Raw genomic sequence first — 21,743 nt, forward strand, 5'->3', positions numbered from 1 at the left:
CAAGCTGAATAAACAGTGTATGCAGTATGTTGTCCCAAATTAGGTCTATCTGATGGTACCAATAGGCAACTATAGTGTAAAACAAGATGAAAACATATGCCAAGAAAAAGGAAATATATATGACTGATAATTAATCTTTACTCAGGCAGTTTTCTTGCTTTAAACTCAATCTGCATTGTTTAAATATAGTCTATATAGGTCCACTGTTTTTTCTTAGGTCAGCAAAGCAAACTGAAAAGCCCAATAGGGATCACTTGTTGTAAGAAAACAAAAGTCCACTTGCAGTTCTCTATAACCTTAGGCTACAATTATGACATTTAAAAGTCTATAATGCAAAATAGAGCAAATGTTAAAGGGTATTTGTAGGGGTAATGCTGCCCTCTGCTGAGTGCTTGCACCAGTCAGACCTGTCAGATCACATAGCACAGAACCTAAAGAATGTCCAACATGCCAAGTCCGATCTGCAGCTGTTTGTGCTTTTCTCTTGAGATAACACATGGATGCTTGAAAATGCATGTTAGTATCGCTTACAGTACACCACGGATACATGTTCACTAAAGTAAGTCTCATAAAAGTATTACAAACAACAATTTTCACAACTTGTAATCTAACATGCCAGGGTAAATTAATTAGGCTATTATCAACCACAGAAGTAAATTGTTCAAATAAAACTAAAAATTAAATATTGAGAAAAATAAACAGGCCTAATGATTTATGTTAATACTCAAGTAGAAGTATAAAGTTGTGATGAAAGAAACTACTGAAGTAAAAGCAAAAGTTATTTGGAAAAACAACAACTGAATAAAGAGAAAATGTAATGATGAACCTAACTGTATGTAAGATCTGATTTATGATTTGAAGTTAATGTAATTGGAAGGACATTGCATTAATTAATGCACAATATGGTAGGCTACGTAAAAGTTCTACATTATGTTAAATTAACTCTTCAAAATGAACTCTAATGCTGATACCCCCTCAAAAACAAACCCAGAGTTGTGTTTTGTTTCATTCACACATGTTTGAGTAAGCCTTTATCAATAATAATAATAATACATCAGACTTATATATAGCGCTTTTTTGGACACTCAAAGATGCTTTGCAAACAAATAAGAAGAAAGTAGAAAGTAGAAATCGGGGGAATCATGGAGGGAATGCCCGTTTGAACAGTTGAGTTTTTAAAAATTTTATTAAGTTAAGTTTAAATGTTTTATTATTAATCTGTCTACATCTCCAAAGATCAAAATGTCCTGTTCCACCTTGTGATGTCATGATGTGCTACTTTTCAAGTTAACCTTTCAAGCTCCCTTTTGTGTTTTGTTTAGTAGAGATAGGGCTGAAATTGTCCAAATTATTCTAGTGAAGGTGTATGAAGTTTAAAAACACAATAGAGCACTTCCTGTATTACCACATGACATCACAAGGTGGAACAGAGTGTTTTCTGTTTGAGAGAAGAACTCAGCCTAAATAAGCAGGATTTGTGTGATAAACATGTAAATAAAACAAAATAAAGCTCTTGGTATGTTTTCGATGCAGAAACAACATTACAACATTGATCAGAAAATATGTTAATATGGGCACTTTAATTTCTACAATCCAGATTATGCACAGTGATTATGCGTAGTTCATCTTAACTTGTTTTGGCAGTAATTGAAAATGTGGTCCAAAACAGTTAATTTCCAATAAAGTGGACCTCGAATCTGTGGTGACAGGCCTCGGGTCAGGTGTCATAAAGCACATTTATTTGAGTGGCTGGAATAAGTTGCGAATGACAGGGCCTGGCCTAATAGACTATATAAATCTTAATAGGTTTTCATGATATACTGCAACACAGAACACAAGCGAGTGTCTGGCCTCCCAACCATAAAATTAAATGTCAGTGTAACTTCAAGCAGCCTCATTATCATACAAGGAGCACAAGATTGACGCCAAATTTCTAATAAATATACAAATAGAAAAGGGCTACCTAGGCCTGTTACAGCTTGACCTAATAAAGTGGTATTTATTTGACATGAGGAGACTATAACTTCTCCCTCTAAAAAAATTATGCATCAATCAGCGTGCTTTTTGAGCAGGGCAAAATTAATTACAAAACAAAATTAATGTCAAACTGGCACGCTTCGACCTCTTTAACATTTCTCTAAGCAAATGTACTGGCAATGATGCAGGTTTATGAGCGCTTGAGTCGAACGGATTTAAATGAGATGAATGAATGTTGATATAAAAACATAATTTGACTGGATGGCCACCTGCTCCCCTTATATGTATAATGTCAACACACTTGGTTCAATTCAATTTAGCAACTGAGTGAAAACAGTCAATCAAATCAAAAGGATGGTAAAACATCACAGTGCCCTTGACGCATAGGCCGCAACTTGTGTTTTTATAGTGGGCCATAATTCACCTGTGACTGCATGTAGATTTATGGTAGTGTTAGGTCACTGCGGCTACAGGATAGAGCTAGTTGCGGTGGTCGTGTACAGTAGTGTAAGTGGGAGGGGGAGAAAGATTGAAGAATATATAAAGCGCTTTGAATGGACAGAGACAATAGCAGTGTTTGTTAAGCCAGAGGACAGTAGCCAAACCTTCACTCTTCAAACGAGGCATGAACCATCTCGTGTCCTGGGCCTTTCTCCTCGTGAGCGCTGCTTCACTATTGGCTCATCCCATCACAGACTCTGCAGAAATGCCTTACCAAGGACCAGGTAAGAAGAAAACTTGTAACATATAAGGAATATGTGGAAGTCAGTAAGTCAGTAACACTTTAACTAAAACAACTTTTTACTTAATCCACAAGGAACAAATAGTTCATCAAGAATGACACAGGCTTTGTAACCACTTAATTATGGAGTTAAGGTTAGGAGTTAGGGTATTATGTAGTTTCTAAGAATTAATCATAATAAGACTCGTTATAAACTGTTTATTAATTATGGATTAAGTATTCATACATACATTTAAGTTAAAATTAATATAAAATTTTGGCGATAAAACCAAACAACACATTTGTGATAAAACCAAGCGACAAAACTTTGATAAAATAGCAAGTTTACACTAGTTCTCAACCAGAACTAAACAGACCTTACAGGACAAATACAGGGCCAAAGAAGGACGTAAAAGTGCATTATGTAATTTTTCTGATGGAGGGTCACCTGCTTGTCTCCGTGGATCGTATTGCTTTGCCTTGGATGTTCCACAGTACGGCATTAAATGGCACTATTCCTGGAAAAAGCAGGTGATGTGACCAAGCCCAGTTACAGGTAAGATCTGTGGAGAGGCAAGCCCACTCACTGTAACAAGTCATGCTTTTCAAGGTATTTTTGGTGAAATGTTTGATTAATGCTATTTGAAGCAGGTAACTGACTCACACCAGAATTGTTACAGAGTGCACTTTTATAAAAAAAAAAAAAAATAATAATAAAATAAATAAATCAAACTAGGACAAAACCAAGTCAGGAAACGAATGGAGTAACAATGCATTGCACCGGCACAACTAAAAAGTAACTAAAACAGCGCTAAACCACTGATGTCAACAGAAATGGGCTTCAAATTGGTGAAACATTTGCAGAGTTGCTAAATCAATTTACAGTCTACAACTAAAATTATACATTTCGAATGGTCAAAAGTCCTGAAAATATCACCTATAAATATAAGGCTGAAAGCCATGAATATGACTAAAGCCCTTACCAGACTAAAGCAGGACTAAAATAAAAGGACTTCACTCAGTATTGCCCACATACACTGACACAGCGCCTGTCCCCTCAGTGTCTGTGGAGGAGCACGCTCTGGGAACTCTGGACGAGCTGTCTCTGTCTGAGCCTCCGGACGCAGCAGCAGCTCTCAGACTGTCCACTCTGCTCCCTGTGGACATCAGCAGAGACGGTCAGACACTTTCACTTAGGGTGCCAAGTGCATAACTTATGTCATTCTTGTACTTTGGTTATAGACTTGTTTGATGCAGTGGATAGATCCAGATGAATTTGATTTAGGAGATCTTCGGGTATAAAGCTTGTCACCTGCTGATCTCAGAGAAAGATTATTGCTTTGCCAGGAATGTTCAACAGTATGGCATTAGACTTTGATACATATCTTGAGAAAATGCATTCTTAATTATCTGTAAGTTGGCCAAGTGGCATCACCTATTCTCCATAAATAAAGATGCCAATGTCATCTCCATGGATCTTTAAGTAACTTGTTGAATAATTGTGTATTTTTGTGACCTCTGTCAGATCTGAGAACAACAGGACTGTTTCCAAGAGCATTGAGCAGAGAGGTGAGGAGTTTTTTCCTTTGTTTTGTCCATGTTTGTGTTTGACATTTGTCTGAGTGCCTCCCCTTGTGCCACAGGCTGCTGTGTTCAGTCCACTGAGCCATGTGCTGGGCATCCGAAAACACTTCAGGAAGAGAGCAGGGACAGCTGACTGTTTTTGGAAATACTGTGTCTAACACTGGAGTCTGCACTTTCTCTGCACTTACACAGGATTACTTTTGAACATGTATGTGTGGACACGCATGCACAGCCCATACTTTTGTGTTATGAAGGTGACTGGAACTGACTATTTTGAACTTAATCTTGTGAATATGATGTACAATACTTAATAAAACATGTTAAAGTACATTCAGGTTCTGTTTCATTTCATTTGAAAAGGGAACAAAATCACATAGGAATCATTTTGTCAAGTTTTCTCAATTATTTCATTTTTTTATTATTTTACAGCAGAAAGAATATAAAGCATTCAGAAAACATCTTCCATATTTTAAGGGCAATTCAAAATGTTTTGCATGGCTTCAGCAGCTGAAATCTCTTTTTTATTTTAAACATTTCCATCGAGTCAGTGACGCTTGTACATGCACAATTACAAAAATAAAACTTACAAAGAAGAGAACAGGAAGAAAAAGGGACAAAAGTATAACACGTTAGGAGAACCCAGAGAAGATGAAAGTATTTTAAGGAGAGGGGGCGGGGCTTGTAAAATAAATGAGGTCACATAACAGAGAAAGACAGAGATAGACAACTATAGGAGCGGAAAACAGATCTAACGCTAGTTCACATGCAAAGTGTCGAGGACCCAAGACTTCCTATCAAAGCAGGGCCTGCTTTTCTTTTACGGTTTTCGGAATTGATGAAAACGTGCAGTTTCGGTAAAGGGTGCCATAAGATTGCTGTCCATAAAACTACTGAATGCTTGTCTTGCAATACTGGCATTTGCATAAGAGAAAGTCGACTACATATATCCAATCATTTGTCACTAGGTCTAGAGGTCTCCACAAATAGTTCTTTATTGCTTGGTGTGCGAGTGGTACATGTTGAACGACTGTTAGTCCGGCTGTGGCTACCTGTGGGGAGCTTTGAGAGGGTCAAAGGAAGAGGAGGAGTGGCCGTATCACAAGAGAATAGGACGTGCCCCTAAGCTAACCTGTCATCTCATTCAGTAGTGGCAGTAAAAATAAGATTTGCAGGTGAACTTTCAGATAAGTGCGCTCTGGATCGGGGCTCCCTCTGTACTTTGTCAAAGATAAATTAAAGGCCCAAATAACCGCCAGAGACTTGTACCCTGATTGAATGGGCAACTGTGAAAGAATGTCAAATCATTTATATTAATGAGCAATATATAATGGCACGTTAGGCTCCACTGGTGTGTGTAATGCTCTCCGGCGCAAAGAGGAAATCAGATTACGCCCCGGTTCTTTCATTTGGATGTAAAATATTACAATTTAGCCCAGAAGTTTGAGTAGAATTGATGTTTGAACAGAGCTTGTTCTGCTCTTTTTCCTCCTCCCCATTTTGGACGCCTGAGTAAAATACAGAGAGAGTGTGCTTCGTGTCTGTGTGTGTATGTGTGTGTCTGTGTAATTGTGTGTGCATGTGTGTTTGTGTAGTGTGTGAGTGTGCGTACCTGTCCTTGTGCATATGCGGTTGTGTCTAATTTACTGTGTCTCTCTCACTGGTCTCTACTCTCGCTCTAGCCCAAGCCTGGAATGGTCTACATCTAAATGATAAAGGAAAAGTTAAAAAGAAAAGTTCAAAGTTTGTTTAAAGTGAATCCTGTCTCTGAGTGGTGCTCACTGTATTCTGCAGTCACACGCTCTCTGTCTTTCAGAGTTCTGTGACACACGTCAAAGCAGCGTCTTTTACAAGTCTATCCGACTACCGATTCTAGGAAAATAAGCATGCTTTAGGTGCACCAAAGTCACCAAGTTAACTATTTTACCCATGCAAGCATAATAGATCCTTCTCCTTTGCCACCACATTGCATTGGCTATGCATTCTGACCACAGCACTGAGGAAGAATGCCCCAACAAACCCCAGTAGTGGCATTTGTAGTGTGACTTGAAAAGGCATTGGAAACAGAGGAACAGACGTAAAGCAAACAAAGGGAAGCCTGTGGACAGTTGCAGCGGTGCTGGGTTTGAGTGGATGTGAGGATTAGCTTTAGTTACAAACTCAGGTGATGCACATATGAAGAGGCACTTTCTACATAACACGCAGGGAGAACCTTTGTGGACCAAATCACATGGTACAATATCAATGAACAAACGCAGGTTTGCAGTGGCACTTGTCTGAATAATCCAATGGTGTCAGTTGGATACAGAATACACTTCCTGGTAGCTCTGCTACAGATATTACATGAATAATGCAGCAGCCGACAGGCACCAAATCAGCAGCTCTAGTGAGTTACAGTTCATAAACAGCCTTCACTTAACATGGCACCAGGGCATTCAATAACATTGGAGCTGCTCTGTGATCATCCCCATGTACATTATGCTACACATGGTCTTAATGTAGGTCTGTACATTGAATACATAGCATATTCAGGTTTGGCAGCCTTGAACAGGGATATTTTCATAACACACATTTGAATACTAGGTTTATGGCAGAATAACTATAGTGATACTGACACAAAGTGTCTTTGATGAGACAATGAGAGGGCTGGTGGTGTCACCATGGGCAAGGCTGCCTTTACAATCTTTAAGATCAAACCACAGTAACAAATGACATTCCATTTGAAATGACCGCAACATTAAAAGCTCAGAGGTTTTCAAAATAAATGCTTACGTTTCTATGATCATGTGATGACATTTGATGGCTAAATGGGATTTTCTACGCAGTCTGTGTTCCTTTTGTTCTTGTGATCCTACGGCTTGGAGTGCTAGTGTGGACTTCACTGATGATTATCTGTTCTGCAAAAATAACTTAACTCTTAAGCTAGTTAGCATTCACTTGGCACCATTGGCAAAAGATTCTTGGTAGCCCAAAATAAAATAAATATAAATAAAAAATGTAAACAGAAGTTGTTTTAAGATAATCTGCAGACTTTTCCTAACTCTAAATACTGTATTTTTCATTTTTTCATATTGCAATAATATCATGCTTTAGCAAAACTGTTCTCCTCAAGAACAATCCAAATAAAATAAAATACTCTAATAGTGAAATACTTTTCATTTTACAGAGCATAGCCACTACTGCTTTTGTTGTTTTTTCCCTTTAACTCTGTTGTGTACTTCTCATGCACATAGCTCATTTAGATCCCAGATATTTACACTATATACAAACAATACAACCATACTTCTGAGGCATTCAAACAAAACTATACAAATATTTTGTTTTTGTCACGTACCAGTTTTTGACCCCTTTTTTAATGAATAAAATAATATATTTCTAAAATACAATCCCCTTTGGGTAAATGTTTTTTTTCTACTTACTTTCAGCCTTCTTTATATACAGAAATCGCTCAATTGTCAAAAATATGGATTTGTCAAACCCCTAGTTTGGGACAAGCTTAGGGACCCCTCAAAGAATCTCTAAGACGTCAAGGCAATGTATGTGATCTCCCCCTTAAGGGTCTCAAGCGGACCCCCAAGTTCATGTAAAAACAACACTTAAAATTCGCATGACCTTACAACACAAAAAATAGGCAAGTTTTTATCTGGGTTTGAGAAGAGCAATATCCAATGAGTGACCACTAAACTGGAAATCCAAAATGAAGTCAGAGGATAGGCTGAAAGACTAGACCATAAGCACACAAGCAGACAATTTCTCCCCAAGAAGTCATGCATTTTTCTGGGAAGTATTTAACCACATATAGTCTGGAGATACAGCTCACTAATACAACGATGTAACAGGTACAGTGGACAGTGTGGAACTAATTCAAGTAATCGAGGGACACTGATATTTTGGGACAAAAAAATGACCAAACTAAATATTTCATCTCCCCATTTTTTGTGTGGTGAACCCCGACTACATTCAATCGTAGCTCTACCCGAGCGTGGGCAGGCGGCTGGGGAAGGATGAGAAGCTCAACTAAGATTATCTACAGCGGTGGATACGAAGGTGCGGTTGATCAATACATTTTGGTTTTTGAAAATAATCCAAAAAAATGATGAATTGGAGCCCAGAGTGTCTTTGTCCCTATCCTCTGAGATCTTCTCTTCTCAGTCTAATCTTCACACCATGTTTGCTTCCAATGTCATTTCCCAAAAAAAAAAGTAAAAAAATTTAAATAAAAATAAATAAAATCCATGACAAAAAGTGCAAAAAATGCAGCAAAGCAAATGTCCAGCACCCCACACATTAACCCTTGGAGTTTAGAGTCCCGTAGAGTCGCCGTTCTCCGTCCGGATGTGAAAAAATGCTGTTGTACACGTGATATTATTTGAAACCCTTAATAAGTTTATGAATCGCTGCCCCAACACCCAATTTTCCCTTTGTAAAATGTCTTGGGTACGAACAAAAATAAAGTCAGGAGAAGGATGTCACATTGCGAGGGGGCTCTTCGGAGGTGTCTCATGTTCCCTGGCCCTTTTCAATTCTTTCACCCTGCAACACAGACAGAAACAAGCCCCAGTCAACACAACACTTATTGAACTTTGGCACGAGTAAAACAAAACAAAGAAAGAAGTAGTTATCAGGAAGCACTTGGCTGTGGAGGGAAATGTACAAAGTTTAAGATAGAAGAAATAAAACAAGCACATTGTTAAAAGTCTACTTTATTTTCTGCCTACTGCTACTCTGTTATGCTACGTGAATGATAGCGATCAGATGTATTTATTCAAGATTAAGAATGAATATGGGGACTATAACTTCAGATGGATCTGTGGATGACTGAACTCTGTCCCTGATACACAGGTAACATGCGCTCACACAAGTGCACTGTGTGGCCCTGTAATCAGTTTGAGCAGATTTGAGCACATGAAGTGCTCTGTGGATGGATTTGGCCCTGTGCTGGTGAATGCTCTGCCAGTTAGACACGATGAGAAAAGGCAGGTGCACGTGCATGTGTGTGTGTCCATGTGTTTGTGTGCGTGCGCATGTGTGCGTGCACATGTGTGTGCTTGCACGTGTGTGCTTGTGCATGTGTGTGCTGCTTCTGTCATGCCGCACTGATGTCCCTGGAGAAATGAATCCATTAAAGAGCAGAGGCGGTGTGGTCCCAGTGGGCAGAGGCTCCTATTGTTTGTGTTTCTACTGTGACCTATATGCTCTAACCTACATCTCAGCACCATGACAAGCCTGCCATACATAGTGTTTACATTAAGAGCTGCCTGATCTGAATGCACTGTTAGCTATTGTTGTGTAGTGTAAACACATCATGTGAATTTACATTCAGATAACACACACATGTTTATGGGGATAAACTACATTTGTTAAATTGACACAGTTCATGTTGTGGTCTGAGGCAAAGCTAAACCAGTCTAAACTCAGAGAGACAGATACTCAGCAGGCCTGTAGCATGCCTAAAGGTAGAGCACCACTCCACATGCAGCAGAAGAGAAGCCTCCTGTTCTCTGACACTGGCTATCCACACAACCACACCACAAAGAAAAGAAATGATGGACAATATTCCCGAGAAGAGAGACAGAGGAGCAGAGGTGCTGTTAAGTGTAGAAGAGACATTGTCATTCATCAGCATTTGGTTAGTTTGACACTTCTGATCTAAGACTGAGCTTTTCAGTCCACCTGTGGCTCCAGTTTGCAGCCTTCATGCAAGCAGGCATCAAGCAACAGTAATGGAGGGGCAGGGAGGGAGAGACAGAGCCGAGGAAATGAGAGAGGAGATAACAGTATTATTAAAGAGTGTGAGAAGAGAGGAAACAGGGAGGAGGGAGAGAGGCACGAGGTGCTGAGACTGCACTCACCCGCTTGAACAGTCTATGGTCCATCAAGGGGCTTGGCATAAACAGCAAAACAATACCAGACAGCTATTAGCACACAGTAGCCACTGTGGGGGAGGGGCAGGTGCAGGTGGGGCCAGTACACTGAAGGAGAGGATGCTGTGGTCTTACCACCCAAAAGTACCAAAAGTACAAAAGTAGACTTAACCAACAGCCTGGTGCTTGCACATATACTCTACATCTACATTAGCAGAGTTATTTCAGTGTCTGTTTTCAGTTCAATATATGAGCTCTACCTGTGACGGCAGCGGCGCAGAAACCTCATGATCTTCCTGGCAGCCTGATCCTGCCTCTTAGTAAGTAGACTGCCTCTATAATCAGACAGACACATTAGGCTCTCAGTGCAAGGGTCACACAGTATATGTGACACTGCAGACTGTACTGTACCTGAGCTTGTGCTGCACCAGGGCAGCAGCTCCGCGGTGGTGGGGCTTGAGTCGACCACACTCCTTGTAGCTGCGGTAGTATTGCTGAATGAGCACTGCAGCCCTCCTGCTCTGCTGGAACTTCTTTTGTTCATTGTAGCTGCGGAATTTACTCTGGATAAGGATGGCGGCCTGCGTCATCTTCTTATAAAGTGCATACTGCCACAGAAAGAAAAGTGAGTCATTTCTCTGCACTTATGGGATAGAACACAATACTGCTGGCATCCTAAATCTGGCCATTACTCTAAATAAGACTGAGGTTTACCTTCAAGGCTATCCATGTAAGCTTGTAAAGGAATAGACAAACAGTAAGCAGTATGTTTAACTAGATATTTTAGGATATTACTATTATGCCATGGCTTGGGTAAACCACCCATGCTACCTAAACATACATTAGATTATTTTTGAATTTTAAGACACCTGTAATGCTGTTTTAGCTGATACAAATGCATTGTGGGTAAGCTACCTGTTTGTACTTCTTGTAACAACGCTGAATTACGGCAGCAGCTACTTCCTGTTGTTCTCGCAGGGGCCGCCCCTGTGGGCAGAATAAGTGCAGAGGTCAGAGGTCAGTGCCATAAAAGGAAAGGGCTCTGTCCCTGAAGTCTTCTCTGAACAGAAGAGGGAGGAGCTGAGCAGCTCCGCGCCACAGGACCCTCAGTAATAGACAAACCAGGACTGTAAACAACAGGGAACAGTTGGTCACAAGTGAAAGTTACATGTAAACCAAAAGGGAGAGAGCTCAGGACTGGGTAAAACAAGCAGTAATAAACCTGAGAGAGAGACAGCAGAGGAAGAAAAGCTTATAGTGTCTATGTAGCACGGGGCAGGGAACAATGCAGTAGTTTGTCTAAGCCAGGCCATGCTCTGCTCAAGCCATCTTTCCCATGCTGAAACCACAGGGACACTTTAAACTGGAGTACTGTCAGACCACTAGAGGCCAAAGGACGAAGAAGACATAGAAAGTCTAGGTACCACCACACATGAGACAGATCCACAGAAGAAGGACATGAAGAGCTAAGACCAGAGAGGAGCACAGCCTGTGCAGTGTGCAGGCGGCCCACTGCAGCCTGTACCTTGTACTTGCGGAAGGCAGTTTGGACGAGCCGCGCGGCCTCGTAGAGCTCTCTCTGCTCGGGGTCAGACAGAGTCAGCTGGGCCAGCTCACGCTCCACTTTACTGTTGGAGGCACTGATGAACTCGCTCCAGTCGGCCGGCGATGGCAGTGTGGACTTCTCCAGGGGGCCCTCCCGCACAGGAGAGCTTCCGGGACTGTGGCTGGGGTTAGATGTGGGGGTCAGGGGCTCGTTGTACAGGTTTCTACAAGAGGTAATCATGAATAATATTAACAAATGAACACAAACAACATCTATATCCTTATATTCAAGTGTTTTTCAGAGTGATAGACAGTGTCCTTAATGTGATACCTTAGGTGTATGATGCTTGGGAGCTGCTCCACATCCCCCAGATAATTGGCAAGCCAGTTCATGGTGTTGGTGACTCCTGATGAGTCCAAGGGCGCAGAGTCGGAGGAGCTGAAGGTCTCCCTCTTTATTCTCTCTGGAGTGGCTTCAATGATCTGCTCTGCCAGAGTCATCATGTTTACCTGAGGGACAACAAACAATCAGGACTGTGTACCCAAACTACCCAACCATTAAAACCATTAAGCCCTCTAAGATGTCCAAGATTTGCTGTTCCAATGTTTGCCAATTGGGAGGGCAATAATATTGACAACAGCATTGTGCTCTTCCAGCAGGACTTCATCTCTTGGAAAAGTAGATAGATAAATCCCTTGGACTTTGAAGTGGATCAATAGAGTGAGTTTATTATGCAGTGATGGTCATCGACAGTGCCAGGAGCAGAACACACAGAAGGGGCCTGTACACTGAAGGCCACCGAAGCTATACGTTTGTGTTCATGTTTTACTCTCTGTTACTGCCTGTGTTATACTTTTCATGTATAATGAAGTGTAAATAAAGTATGTATATGTATATGTGTATGTGTATGTGTATGTCTTTACACACACACACACACACACACACACACACACACACACACACATATATATACACACATATACACACAAATATATATACATATACACACACACACACATATAGTACAGCACAGGACATCAAGATTATATGATTAACCTGCAGGTCGTCCATTTGTGTGAGACAGTCCTGGTTTTCCAGGTCCTCTCTGTATGACAGAAGTTCTGCATCAGCCATCTCTTTGTCAGCCATGACCAACATGCCAAGCTGCTCGCGCTGGCGCAGGCGGCTCGCCAGTTTCTCCTTGCCCACACTGCTGCCTGGCCCTGGCCCCTGGCCCTTCCTGCCCACTCCACTAGAGAAGGCCTCTCTCGAGCTCCATCGACCGCTTCCTGCTGACAGACTCTTGTCTGAGCTCAGCCCGTCTGAGGGGAGGCTCTTGGGGCTGGATGAGAGCTTGTGGAGCTGCTGTTGCTCCAGACTCAGAGGGACAGACATGGCCTTGTCTGGTCGGCCTTGGAACAGTTCAGGGTTTGGTTTGTGTTTTTTAGCCTGAGGCAGGTCTTTCTGGGCCTCTGTACTGCTGTAGTAGCTGGATGGCTCTGACCGTGGCCTTCTCAAGTCTGCAGAAGAAAACACAGAGTTGCCTTATTATAGCAGATCAATAATCATGAAGTGTTAATGTAATGAACATAACATGTGCTTGCCTGGATTGAGGCTGGTGTTGGCTGCAGTGGTAGTAGTGGTAGCAGCTCCTCCCTTCTTGCTGGTGTGTGTGGTGACACTGTCATTTGGCCAGTTAGCCATCCAGCTGCCTGAGGTGGGGGGGTCAGAGGCCTGGGAGAAGGACACGCGGTTTGGGGGCAGAGGAGCAGCCGGCTGCTGCTCCTCTCTCTGCAGCTGCTCTAGACACTCAGCTAATTTAGTGTGGCCCCGAGAGCGGGCGATCGACAGGGGCAGGCGACCCAGAGAATCAGGGATGGCTAGGGCTCGTCTGTCCCATTTATACAAGACCACAGCTGCCTCCAGGTGGCCCAGAGCACAGGCCCACATCTACACAGACACATATACACACAGGTGGAGAGGACAGAGGCATCGAGTGAGACATGCTGTAGCAGCTTAACCTGCCTAACCATACACTAGTATATGTAACCACATGTGAAAGTCTAACCATATAAGCACATGTGAGCATATGTGCGTCTTACCAGTGGTGTGCAGGAGAAGTGGTCCACATTAAGGGGGTCCACCTCTAGCTCTAGATCAATACTGTCTGCATGTTTGGTCCTGTAAAGAGACACCAGTTGACTTACAGGTCCTGAGTTTAGGTGATTAAAGCCTCGTTGTAACACAGGTTTTTGTTCTCACCTCCACTTGATGAGAGTCTGAATGAGGGTGGCGTAGCCCTGGCCGGCCGCCAGGTGCAGAAGGGTCATGCCCCTGAATGTCTTGGAGTGGATTAAATGTTTGGATTTAGCCCAACAGGCTCTGCTCATCATCTTCTCACAGACCACCACCACACGGCTTTCAAAGGAACTGCTGGGCTGGGTTGGGCTAGTTACACACTGAAGCAAGGAGAGTGTGTCAGGTATCTAAAGTCTGTATCGTTCCTCCAGGTTTGTCACACACAACAAAATCTATGGTGATGCAAGTAACTGCATTGTAATTTTGCAGACTTATTTAATCAATTTGACATTCCTTTAGATTTTTACAAGGTTATATCTGCCTTCTGGTTACGTCTAAGATATTAACTTTTAAAGTTCGGAAATGAAAATTGATTTTTGCTAATAAAACCAGAAAAATGCACAAAACTGTATTAATCTGTTTATTTATTTCCAGAGAGCAGAACATTTTTGTACTGGTCAGGCACCCTGGTATAGGTTTCCCTGTTCCCTGTATAAAAGGTCAGACATAAGGTAGCGCTCACCTGAGCCTGGCTACTGTTGCCTCCTCCAGTCCCAGCTCCTCCGCTTGAGCCCCCTGTGCCTCCTCCCGTGCCCCCACTCCCCGTGCCGCTCTGCTGCTGGTGACTGGCCATCTCAGCCATCCTCCTCTCCATCTGCTCCAAGCGCTCCAGGATAGACATTCTGAACTGGTTATCTGAGGGAAAGAAAAAGACATGTTCAAATGCAAGCAACATCCACAGTGCAGTATACTCATAATGGATAACTTAACATTTGTTTAAAAAAAAAAAAAAGGCTTGTTAACAAGACAAAACTCTACACATTAAAAGTTTGAACATCTTGTGGTTGTGGCTTTTGCTGAGAGATTTTTGTGGGCATGCTCACTAAACAAACAACCTTAATTGCTATTCATTTTACAAGCCGTTTTTCAAAAGAACCACTAAAACAACTAATGCATCACAGAACTGATGTCTTTTTCCAATGAATAGTACAATTCATAGTAGACTAAAAGACAGTGGCTAATAAGTGACCAATGCAACAAACCACCTTCTCTGTGTACTCCAGCAGAGGAGTGCGGCAGTGGGCCCTCTCCAGCTGATTAAGTATGGTTCATAATGGCCCAGTCCTAGCCCAGCCCTGCTCCATCAGGCTGCATTGTAGTAACAGTCCAGATCTGACACTATAGAATCAATCACAGCTTACACAAGGCCTCGAGAGCTGCTCTTTCTACACAAGAAGATGGATGGAGGTATGAAGCTCTGAAAGGCCTTAACATGCTGCTAGAAAGAATGAAGGATATCAGCAATGCTCTTTAGCACTTTTTACCAACAGGAGAAGTCATGTTTTCCAGTTCAAATATCACAGAATATTTGTGTTATTTAAGTATACCGAGATGCAGTGCAGTGTATGAGAAACAAGAAGGTCCTGTTTCTGTGGTATATGAAAACAAAGCATTTATGCCATAATAGTCAACATACAATTCTGCTGTATATTTTCATGTAATGACAAATAAATTACATTAGCTACACCTTTATTTTTCACAAATAAGCTCAAAATGACATACGATGCTGAACATAAGCTAAACAGTGCAATGCTACAGGTGGATGATGTAAAACTGAATACATGTACACACTAGCACACAACATTTATAGCACAGACACACAGACATACAAATATGCCGACAGAGTAGAAGAATGGGTAGCAAAAGCCCACTGCAGCATGGAGTACAGAAGACTGCATTAGCATTCCCCATTTAGCCACTATGAGGCCGTTTCTGTGGCAACCTGCTGCCGAGCGGTAACTAGGCGACAGGAACATGGCTGTGTGTATGGTCTGCCTGCGTGCTATTGGCTTATTGATGAAGGGGAGGGGAGATGGGGCACCAGCAAAAATGGGAAAAGGCAAAAAAATAAGAAAACTGAGTTTATAAATCATCCAAAGTGCTAAATGTGTGCAGTGGGCTCCCGTAGTTTCAGGTGTTGTGGTAATAGTGAGGGGGAACTCAGTGTGGAGCCTGCACAGCGTGACCTGATGACATTTACACTTCACAGTGTCCTAAGAGTCATGCTCAGGGCGATGTGCAAAGGATAATGCTATAGACCTCCTATAAAGAAGGTTAAAAGCAGGTCACCAAACTGCTATCATTGAGCAGACAGTGTAAAGTCACAGGCTGGTAAATTGCAGCCTTCACAAAGAACATGTAATTGTCTGAACAAAGGACATTTAAGACAATCATTAACTCCAACTTCACTGGAGATGCTTAAAGTCTGGATTTCAGATATGAAATGGTTTCATGTCTGGTGGAAGTTGGACAAAGAATTTGGGTAAAGCCTACTCCGCAGAGTAGGAGACAGGTCACACCACTCCTGTCCTCACTATCCAACAGGCTGCAGCACAGACAGGGAATGACAGGGACAGACAGGGACAAAGGGGACAGAGGGGACAGAGGGGACAGAGGAGTTAGCAGGAGGCTGACATGTCTTTGTTCAGACCCAATGCTGCAGTGCGCTGCAGTGCAGATGATGTCATCTCCACCTGCTGCCTGCTGCTCCAAATGTAATGCACGTTCACTGCAGAGGGAGGAGAGGGAGGAGAGGGAGGAGAGGAAGGAGAGGAAGGAGAGGAAGGAGAGGAAGGAGAGGGAGGAGAGGGTGGAGAGGGAGGAGAGGGAGGAGAGGGAGGAGAGGGGGCGGGGACAGGGAAGGTGAGCAGCCAAACACCACTGCGTCAACAACGTGACGTGAGGAGGTCCCACCCACTCCCTGGTTTACTCCCTTGTGACGGCTAGTGGCACAGACGTGGACAGACGCACATGTTTAAGGCTCAGAGCGTCACAGAGCTACAGGCTAACAAGGATAAAAGCAACATTTGTCTTCTGTCATCACCTGCAGGATTTACAAGTATTTATTCGCATTCTGATCTAACTGACTGAATATCTTATCCATGTTATAAAATGTAATTCTAAACAATATACTATAATGCTATAATCATATAAATACTATTACTACGAATAGTACCTGATGTAACAAAAACACCCAAATGCCTCATGGGGTAGATAAAAAAGTGAGTTCTTGCAATGAAAATACCAATAACTACAATCAGAATAACACACCAATATGCAGAGTGTACAACAGGTCATTTAGACAAAGGTAACATTGTGCCCTATTGAATACCTCCACCGCTCTGTGCTTTGTCTACTTTCAGCTCTCCTTAAAACCCCCAGTGTCATGTCCTACAAGAGGAGCACCTGTAGGCTGTTTACTGCTGTTGTTTAATATGTCTGAGCTCATGTGACCATCTCATCTGTGGGACAGCTGACAGGTGCTAGGACAGGCTGACAGGTGCTAGAACCGGCTGATATACCGACGGACTGGGAGAGGAAGGACAAGCTTGTTTATTGACGCGCAGCAGGGCAGAGTGGGGGCGAGAAAAGGCAGTATGAGAGATTATGGAGACACTGAGGACACTGGGAGGGTACAACAGACAATGAGGTATACTGAAGGAGAGAGGGTCCAACTCAAAACAGGTGGAAGAAGTCGGAGTAAAAAGTGTTTAAAGGGCAACGTGCCTTTCCTCTCACAAATGTCAAGAAGGAGGCAAGAGGACAACTTTTATAACAGACCAGAGTGAAAGGAACATGGAGCTGTGCCAGAATGTCTTTTCATCTTCATTGGACCAGCAACGCTCAGTCCAAGACACTTTTCTTATCCCTAATAGCCTGGATACTGCCCCACTATTAAATCTCAAAGGTGTCAAAATAACTACTGCATAACATTTGAAACATGATTATTGCAGTGTTACTGGTGTATTCTCGCACTCAGGGTCACCTCTCAGCACCATGTTTGAACCCATTCATTTAATCAATCAGCCTGACATCTTTATCTCTCCTCCATCAGCGCATCACATGTGGCTGGTCCAGAGGCGTGAGGCCGCCCCCTTTGGCCTGCTTGACTGACAGGAGCTGCTATTACCACTGTGTAAGGCCATCTGCGCAGAACACAGCTCTGTGCTACTGCACCATACACTCACTTTAATCATTGCTGGCTTTACTGTGCGTGAATACTAGAGAGGTCTTTTTCACAAATAAGCAAGCAATAATTAAAATAAATGTGAGTCACCGAAGGATGGGATGTTTAGAAATTTCCACCAAGGCCAAAAATACCATGGTATTATGGAATACCATGGAATTGGGTATTGTGTAATCTTTAAGAAAAACAGGGAACTTTTTAACCAACAAATATCTGCTATAATGCTCCTTTGCTGTGCAGCAATTTGGGGAAAGTGTTTACTTCAGCCTGTTGCTTCCTGGTTACTTATTTTTGTGACGTGATAGAGCTATATGATTAACAAAAACGGCCTACCCAGGTACTTTAGGCTGTGAAAAGTGCTTTTTCCACAGACCCAGTGAAATAAATGAGGTCTGTCAATATTGTCACGATACTGATACCTTACTACCAGTTACTGTCTCAATTGTTTCTAGTAAATGGTTGTAAGCTCAGCAAAGGCACAAATCTAATCACTTCAATTTTTGTTTAATCTTTTGGTCTTACTAAAAACAAATAAAATGAGTTTGAAAATACATTTCATGAGCATTAACAATAACTTTTAAGCAGTGCCACGTAGGGTCAGATTTCTTTCTCTGAACTCTGCTCCAAACCACATGTTTTTACTGACAGAGGATTGGCTGTACTATGCTAAAGACAATAACAATGACTCAGTCTTGATCTCAATTACAGTGAGATTCACTGCACAGCTCTACAATAAGACAAAACTTTGAGCAACATTACATTTGAAATGAACACATTCAAACATTTCAATCTTTCACATATCTCAAAAACATCCTCAGTGATATGATACATTCTATAAATCATAAAGCTTAATTAATCAATTGGTCCTAGCCATAGAAACACCAAGATAAAAACAAACCTTACACTTTGTTAAACAGTGATTGATAGCCTCTCGTAAGAATACAATGACTGTAGACAACAACATATAACAAACATGCAATATATATTTACTACACAGCATATAAATAAACCACTATTTGAAAGGTTTCCAAGGTACTGTGCTTTCAGAGAAAGAGTCTTACCAGAGAAGACATCCATTAGCACATTAGCATTGCTATTCCTCAAAACAGTCTAAAGAGAAAGCAAGTGTGTTTCTCCAGAGGCTGATGTGAGAATAAAGACAGTAGATTCATGGGTGATCAGCCTTGTATTGGCCCTCAGTGCACAAGGACCCACAGGTGAAACATCCTTTAACCTGCTGGCCCCAGCCCAGCTCCACAGGTCAGGACGGATACAGGTGCAGCGCTGAATACACTTGTCACACTAGAGCTCAAATGCCAAGAGCCAACACCAGGGATTTGCCTTCAAACTCTATTACACTAATGGTGTGATGAAGCACTGGCTGAAGAGCCCTCAGGAAGTTTAGTGAGCAACCACTTTTCCTTCTTTGTATATGAACAATATCATGCCTCCTATTTCACTGTTTTAATCTAATTTAGGTTAAGGTGAAAGGTGTGATTAGAAATGTCAACATCCATAACATAGGTTATAGAGGTTTTGGTCATAATGAAGTCTCTGACTCAGAAATCTACTCATTAGCTTTTGTAAACAGAGGTCAGAGGTGTCCTCTGCACCACAGGGCACATCTACAGGACACTGGATCTCAGCACAGAAGCCCAAACTCTAGTTTAAGCTCTCCTGTATACCATGTGTTTTATTCATTATAGCAGAGAGTTAGTAAAAGCCGGTAGTAAAACATAAGACAGAATCAACAGGTCGGTAAACGTATAGGCACGACTCTGAGTGTGTGCGTTATGCAAACAGCGGACAGGACCTCTCTCACCCCACGCGGAAAGTTGCTGTCCATTCAGCGGTGGTGCTAAAACTGGCTGCGATAGGATGATTATGATTAGACAAGCATTGTTTGAATTTTGGCAACGTGTTTGTATTGTGTTCATAACCAGCGTGAACGTGCAGTGTCAAAGTGGCTTAAATGAACGTAAGAGGCGACGTTGGCCCCGGTCGCCTGGGCAGCACTCAGGGATGCGACAGTATTTCAATGCACCAGAGTGACGCTAGTTCCCGGTGACCCGAAAGGTGAGGTTTTAAACACGTGAAACAGTGATGGTGTCGGGAAAATTACACTCAGGTCTATTTGTTAAGAAAATGAACACAAACATGTAAAGCGCTATGTTTGTAGGAGCACCGTGAGTCTGACGCATGGTTTACCACTAGTGTCGTTTTACTGCAGCGCACGTGTTACAGCACAGATCCTTCTTTGTCAACTTCTGTTATGCTAAACAGGTTTGTAAACGTAAACTATCCTTGTTGACGAAAATGAGCCGTAAAACGTGAAAGCAAAAGTCGTGAGTCACGAGTTAACCACAACAAGCCTCAACTCTCTGCAGTGAGGCGCAATAACAAAGTTGGGTCTATCGTGGTACAGCACAGGGAAAGTCTAGTGAAGAGCACTTCTACAGTGTGCATGCGGGACCAAACTTCTCAAACAGATCAGAAACAGTCCAAACACAAGACAACACAGACACAGCGAGCGCAGCTAACCTTCTACTTTACTCTCCATGGGTCAGGGCTGCCCTTTGTCTTTACGAAGCGCGGGTGTGTCTCTGGCATCCTGACCCAGAGAGTCCAACAAACTGCGGCGGAGCCACTTGGAGAAGAAAAGTAAATCCTCGGCGTAGACCAAACACCAAGCCCAACAGAGAGTCGTCAACAATAGAACAAAGTGAAGAAGAGAGCGACGTGCGGAGAGACAGAGAGAGAGCGCACTACTTCTCCCATCAGCCCCTCCTCTGCTTGACTCGATTCAACTCGCACAGACGCGCATTTTCCAAGTAAACGCTGCTTCCAGCCTGCAGTAAAAAGACAAATGCCGCTGCCAAGAGACGTAGTGCGCACGTGCCGCCGGTAAACAGTCGCCCTAATTTCCGTTTTGCCGTGTCCTCCTCCTCCTCCAGCCCCGGTCGTGCTCGCAGTTATCGTGCTCTTTTATCAGCTCACACTCAACTCATCCACAGGACTATTTTGGCTGCTTCAACTGGTGGTGATGTCGCGTGTGACTGCTCAGCGCGCGCACTCTTTCTTCTACAACCGGCTCTTTACGGTCATTCAGAAGAGCGTCACGCGGCCAAACCGCTGTCTGTACACAGTGTTTATGGCTGTTGACCATACTTAGGCAAACACGCCCACTGTTCGCTCCTGCATTGTGTGTGCGGGCAGCCGCGTGTCACGCCAGTGTACTACAGGCTACAGGCTTCCTAGACATTGTTCTTTCAGTACAGGGTCACTATGGCGCGATACAGCTCTTTTCATGGGTGTTTCCACTAATAGTCTATAGCTCGCTGGATCTGAACGAAGCGCCTTTGTTTGGCCAAAGAGAGAGTTGTGCGGCTCTGATATCTGCTCTGTCTTGCCCATGGCTCCGTACCTGCAGTGCTGCAGAGAAAAAGCGCCCCTTCCCCCACTCTGCATTATGACAAATCAAGGCAGGCAGGCAGCTGTTCCATTAGCACATTATAGCTCAGCGAGTCCAGCGTGCTACAACAAACTCTAGGCTGGATCCGGAGCATATAGCATTACGGCTGCGGAGGAGCAGTGAAATAAACCCGCTATGCCAACAGTCTAGCGAGCGAAGGGGTTAAAGAAGTCTGCACACTCACACTGTCACGTTAGGTGAGCGGCATCGTGTCACTCTATATTTGGGATATAGCCATCAATTTTCCATTATATGTG

General features: G+C 42.7%; 2 protein-coding genes across 2 annotated transcripts in view; one reads left to right on the forward strand and one right to left on the reverse strand.

The window, feature by feature from the left end:
* The first annotated feature begins 2,602 nt into the window (after positions 1 to 2,602).
* Positions 2,603 to 4,440, forward strand: uts2a (urotensin 2, alpha). The gene is made up of 4 exons (XM_020929514.1): positions 2,603 to 2,702; positions 3,760 to 3,876; positions 4,224 to 4,274; positions 4,322 to 4,440. The coding sequence occupies exons 1-4, from the start codon at positions 2,603 to 2,605 to the stop codon at positions 4,438 to 4,440; spliced, it is 387 nt and encodes a 128-aa protein (XP_020785173.1).
* Positions 4,441 to 4,762: 322 nt separating this feature from the next.
* Positions 4,763 to 21,743, reverse strand: part of camta1a (calmodulin binding transcription activator 1a) — a 31,044-nt gene continuing 14,063 nt past the window's right edge. Inside the window, exons 6-16 of the mRNA XM_055166274.1 lie at positions 14,511 to 14,683; positions 13,952 to 14,148; positions 13,792 to 13,870; positions 13,294 to 13,639; positions 12,746 to 13,209; positions 12,020 to 12,198; positions 11,669 to 11,912; positions 11,059 to 11,130; positions 10,555 to 10,751; positions 10,404 to 10,478; positions 4,763 to 8,812 (exon numbers count right to left, since the gene is read on the reverse strand). Of these exons, the coding sequence (XP_055022249.1) occupies positions 8,749 to 8,812; positions 10,404 to 10,478; positions 10,555 to 10,751; positions 11,059 to 11,130; positions 11,669 to 11,912; positions 12,020 to 12,198; positions 12,746 to 13,209; positions 13,294 to 13,639; positions 13,792 to 13,870; positions 13,952 to 14,148; positions 14,511 to 14,683 (2,090 nt within the window). The 3' untranslated portion in view covers positions 4,763 to 8,748. The remainder of the gene's footprint in view (positions 8,813 to 10,403; positions 10,479 to 10,554; positions 10,752 to 11,058; positions 11,131 to 11,668; positions 11,913 to 12,019; positions 12,199 to 12,745; positions 13,210 to 13,293; positions 13,640 to 13,791; positions 13,871 to 13,951; positions 14,149 to 14,510; positions 14,684 to 21,743) is intronic.

The sequence above is a fragment of the Boleophthalmus pectinirostris genome, unplaced genomic scaffold (assembly GCF_026225935.1).
Source record: "Boleophthalmus pectinirostris isolate CB_2022bp ecotype Guang Dong unplaced genomic scaffold, ASM2622593v1 HiC_scaffold_8, whole genome shotgun sequence".
In the NCBI taxonomy this organism is placed as follows: Eukaryota; Metazoa; Chordata; class Actinopteri; order Gobiiformes; family Gobiidae; genus Boleophthalmus; species Boleophthalmus pectinirostris.

What these genes read in the sequence shown, in the direction of transcription:
- uts2a (XM_020929514.1), top strand. Translation starts at nt 2,603, where the DNA reads ATGAACCATCTCGTGTCCTGGGCCTTTCTCCTCGTGAGCGCTGCTTCA. An exon ending in TGTGGACATCAGCAGAGACG is followed by an intron (nt 3,877 to 4,223) that starts GTCAGACACTTT and finishes GACCTCTGTCAG; the next exon opens with ATCTGAGAACAACAGGACTG. An exon ending in ATTGAGCAGAGAGGTGAGGA is followed by an intron (nt 4,275 to 4,321) that starts GTTTTTTCCTTT and finishes CATTTGTCTGAG; the next exon opens with TGCCTCCCCTTGTGCCACAG.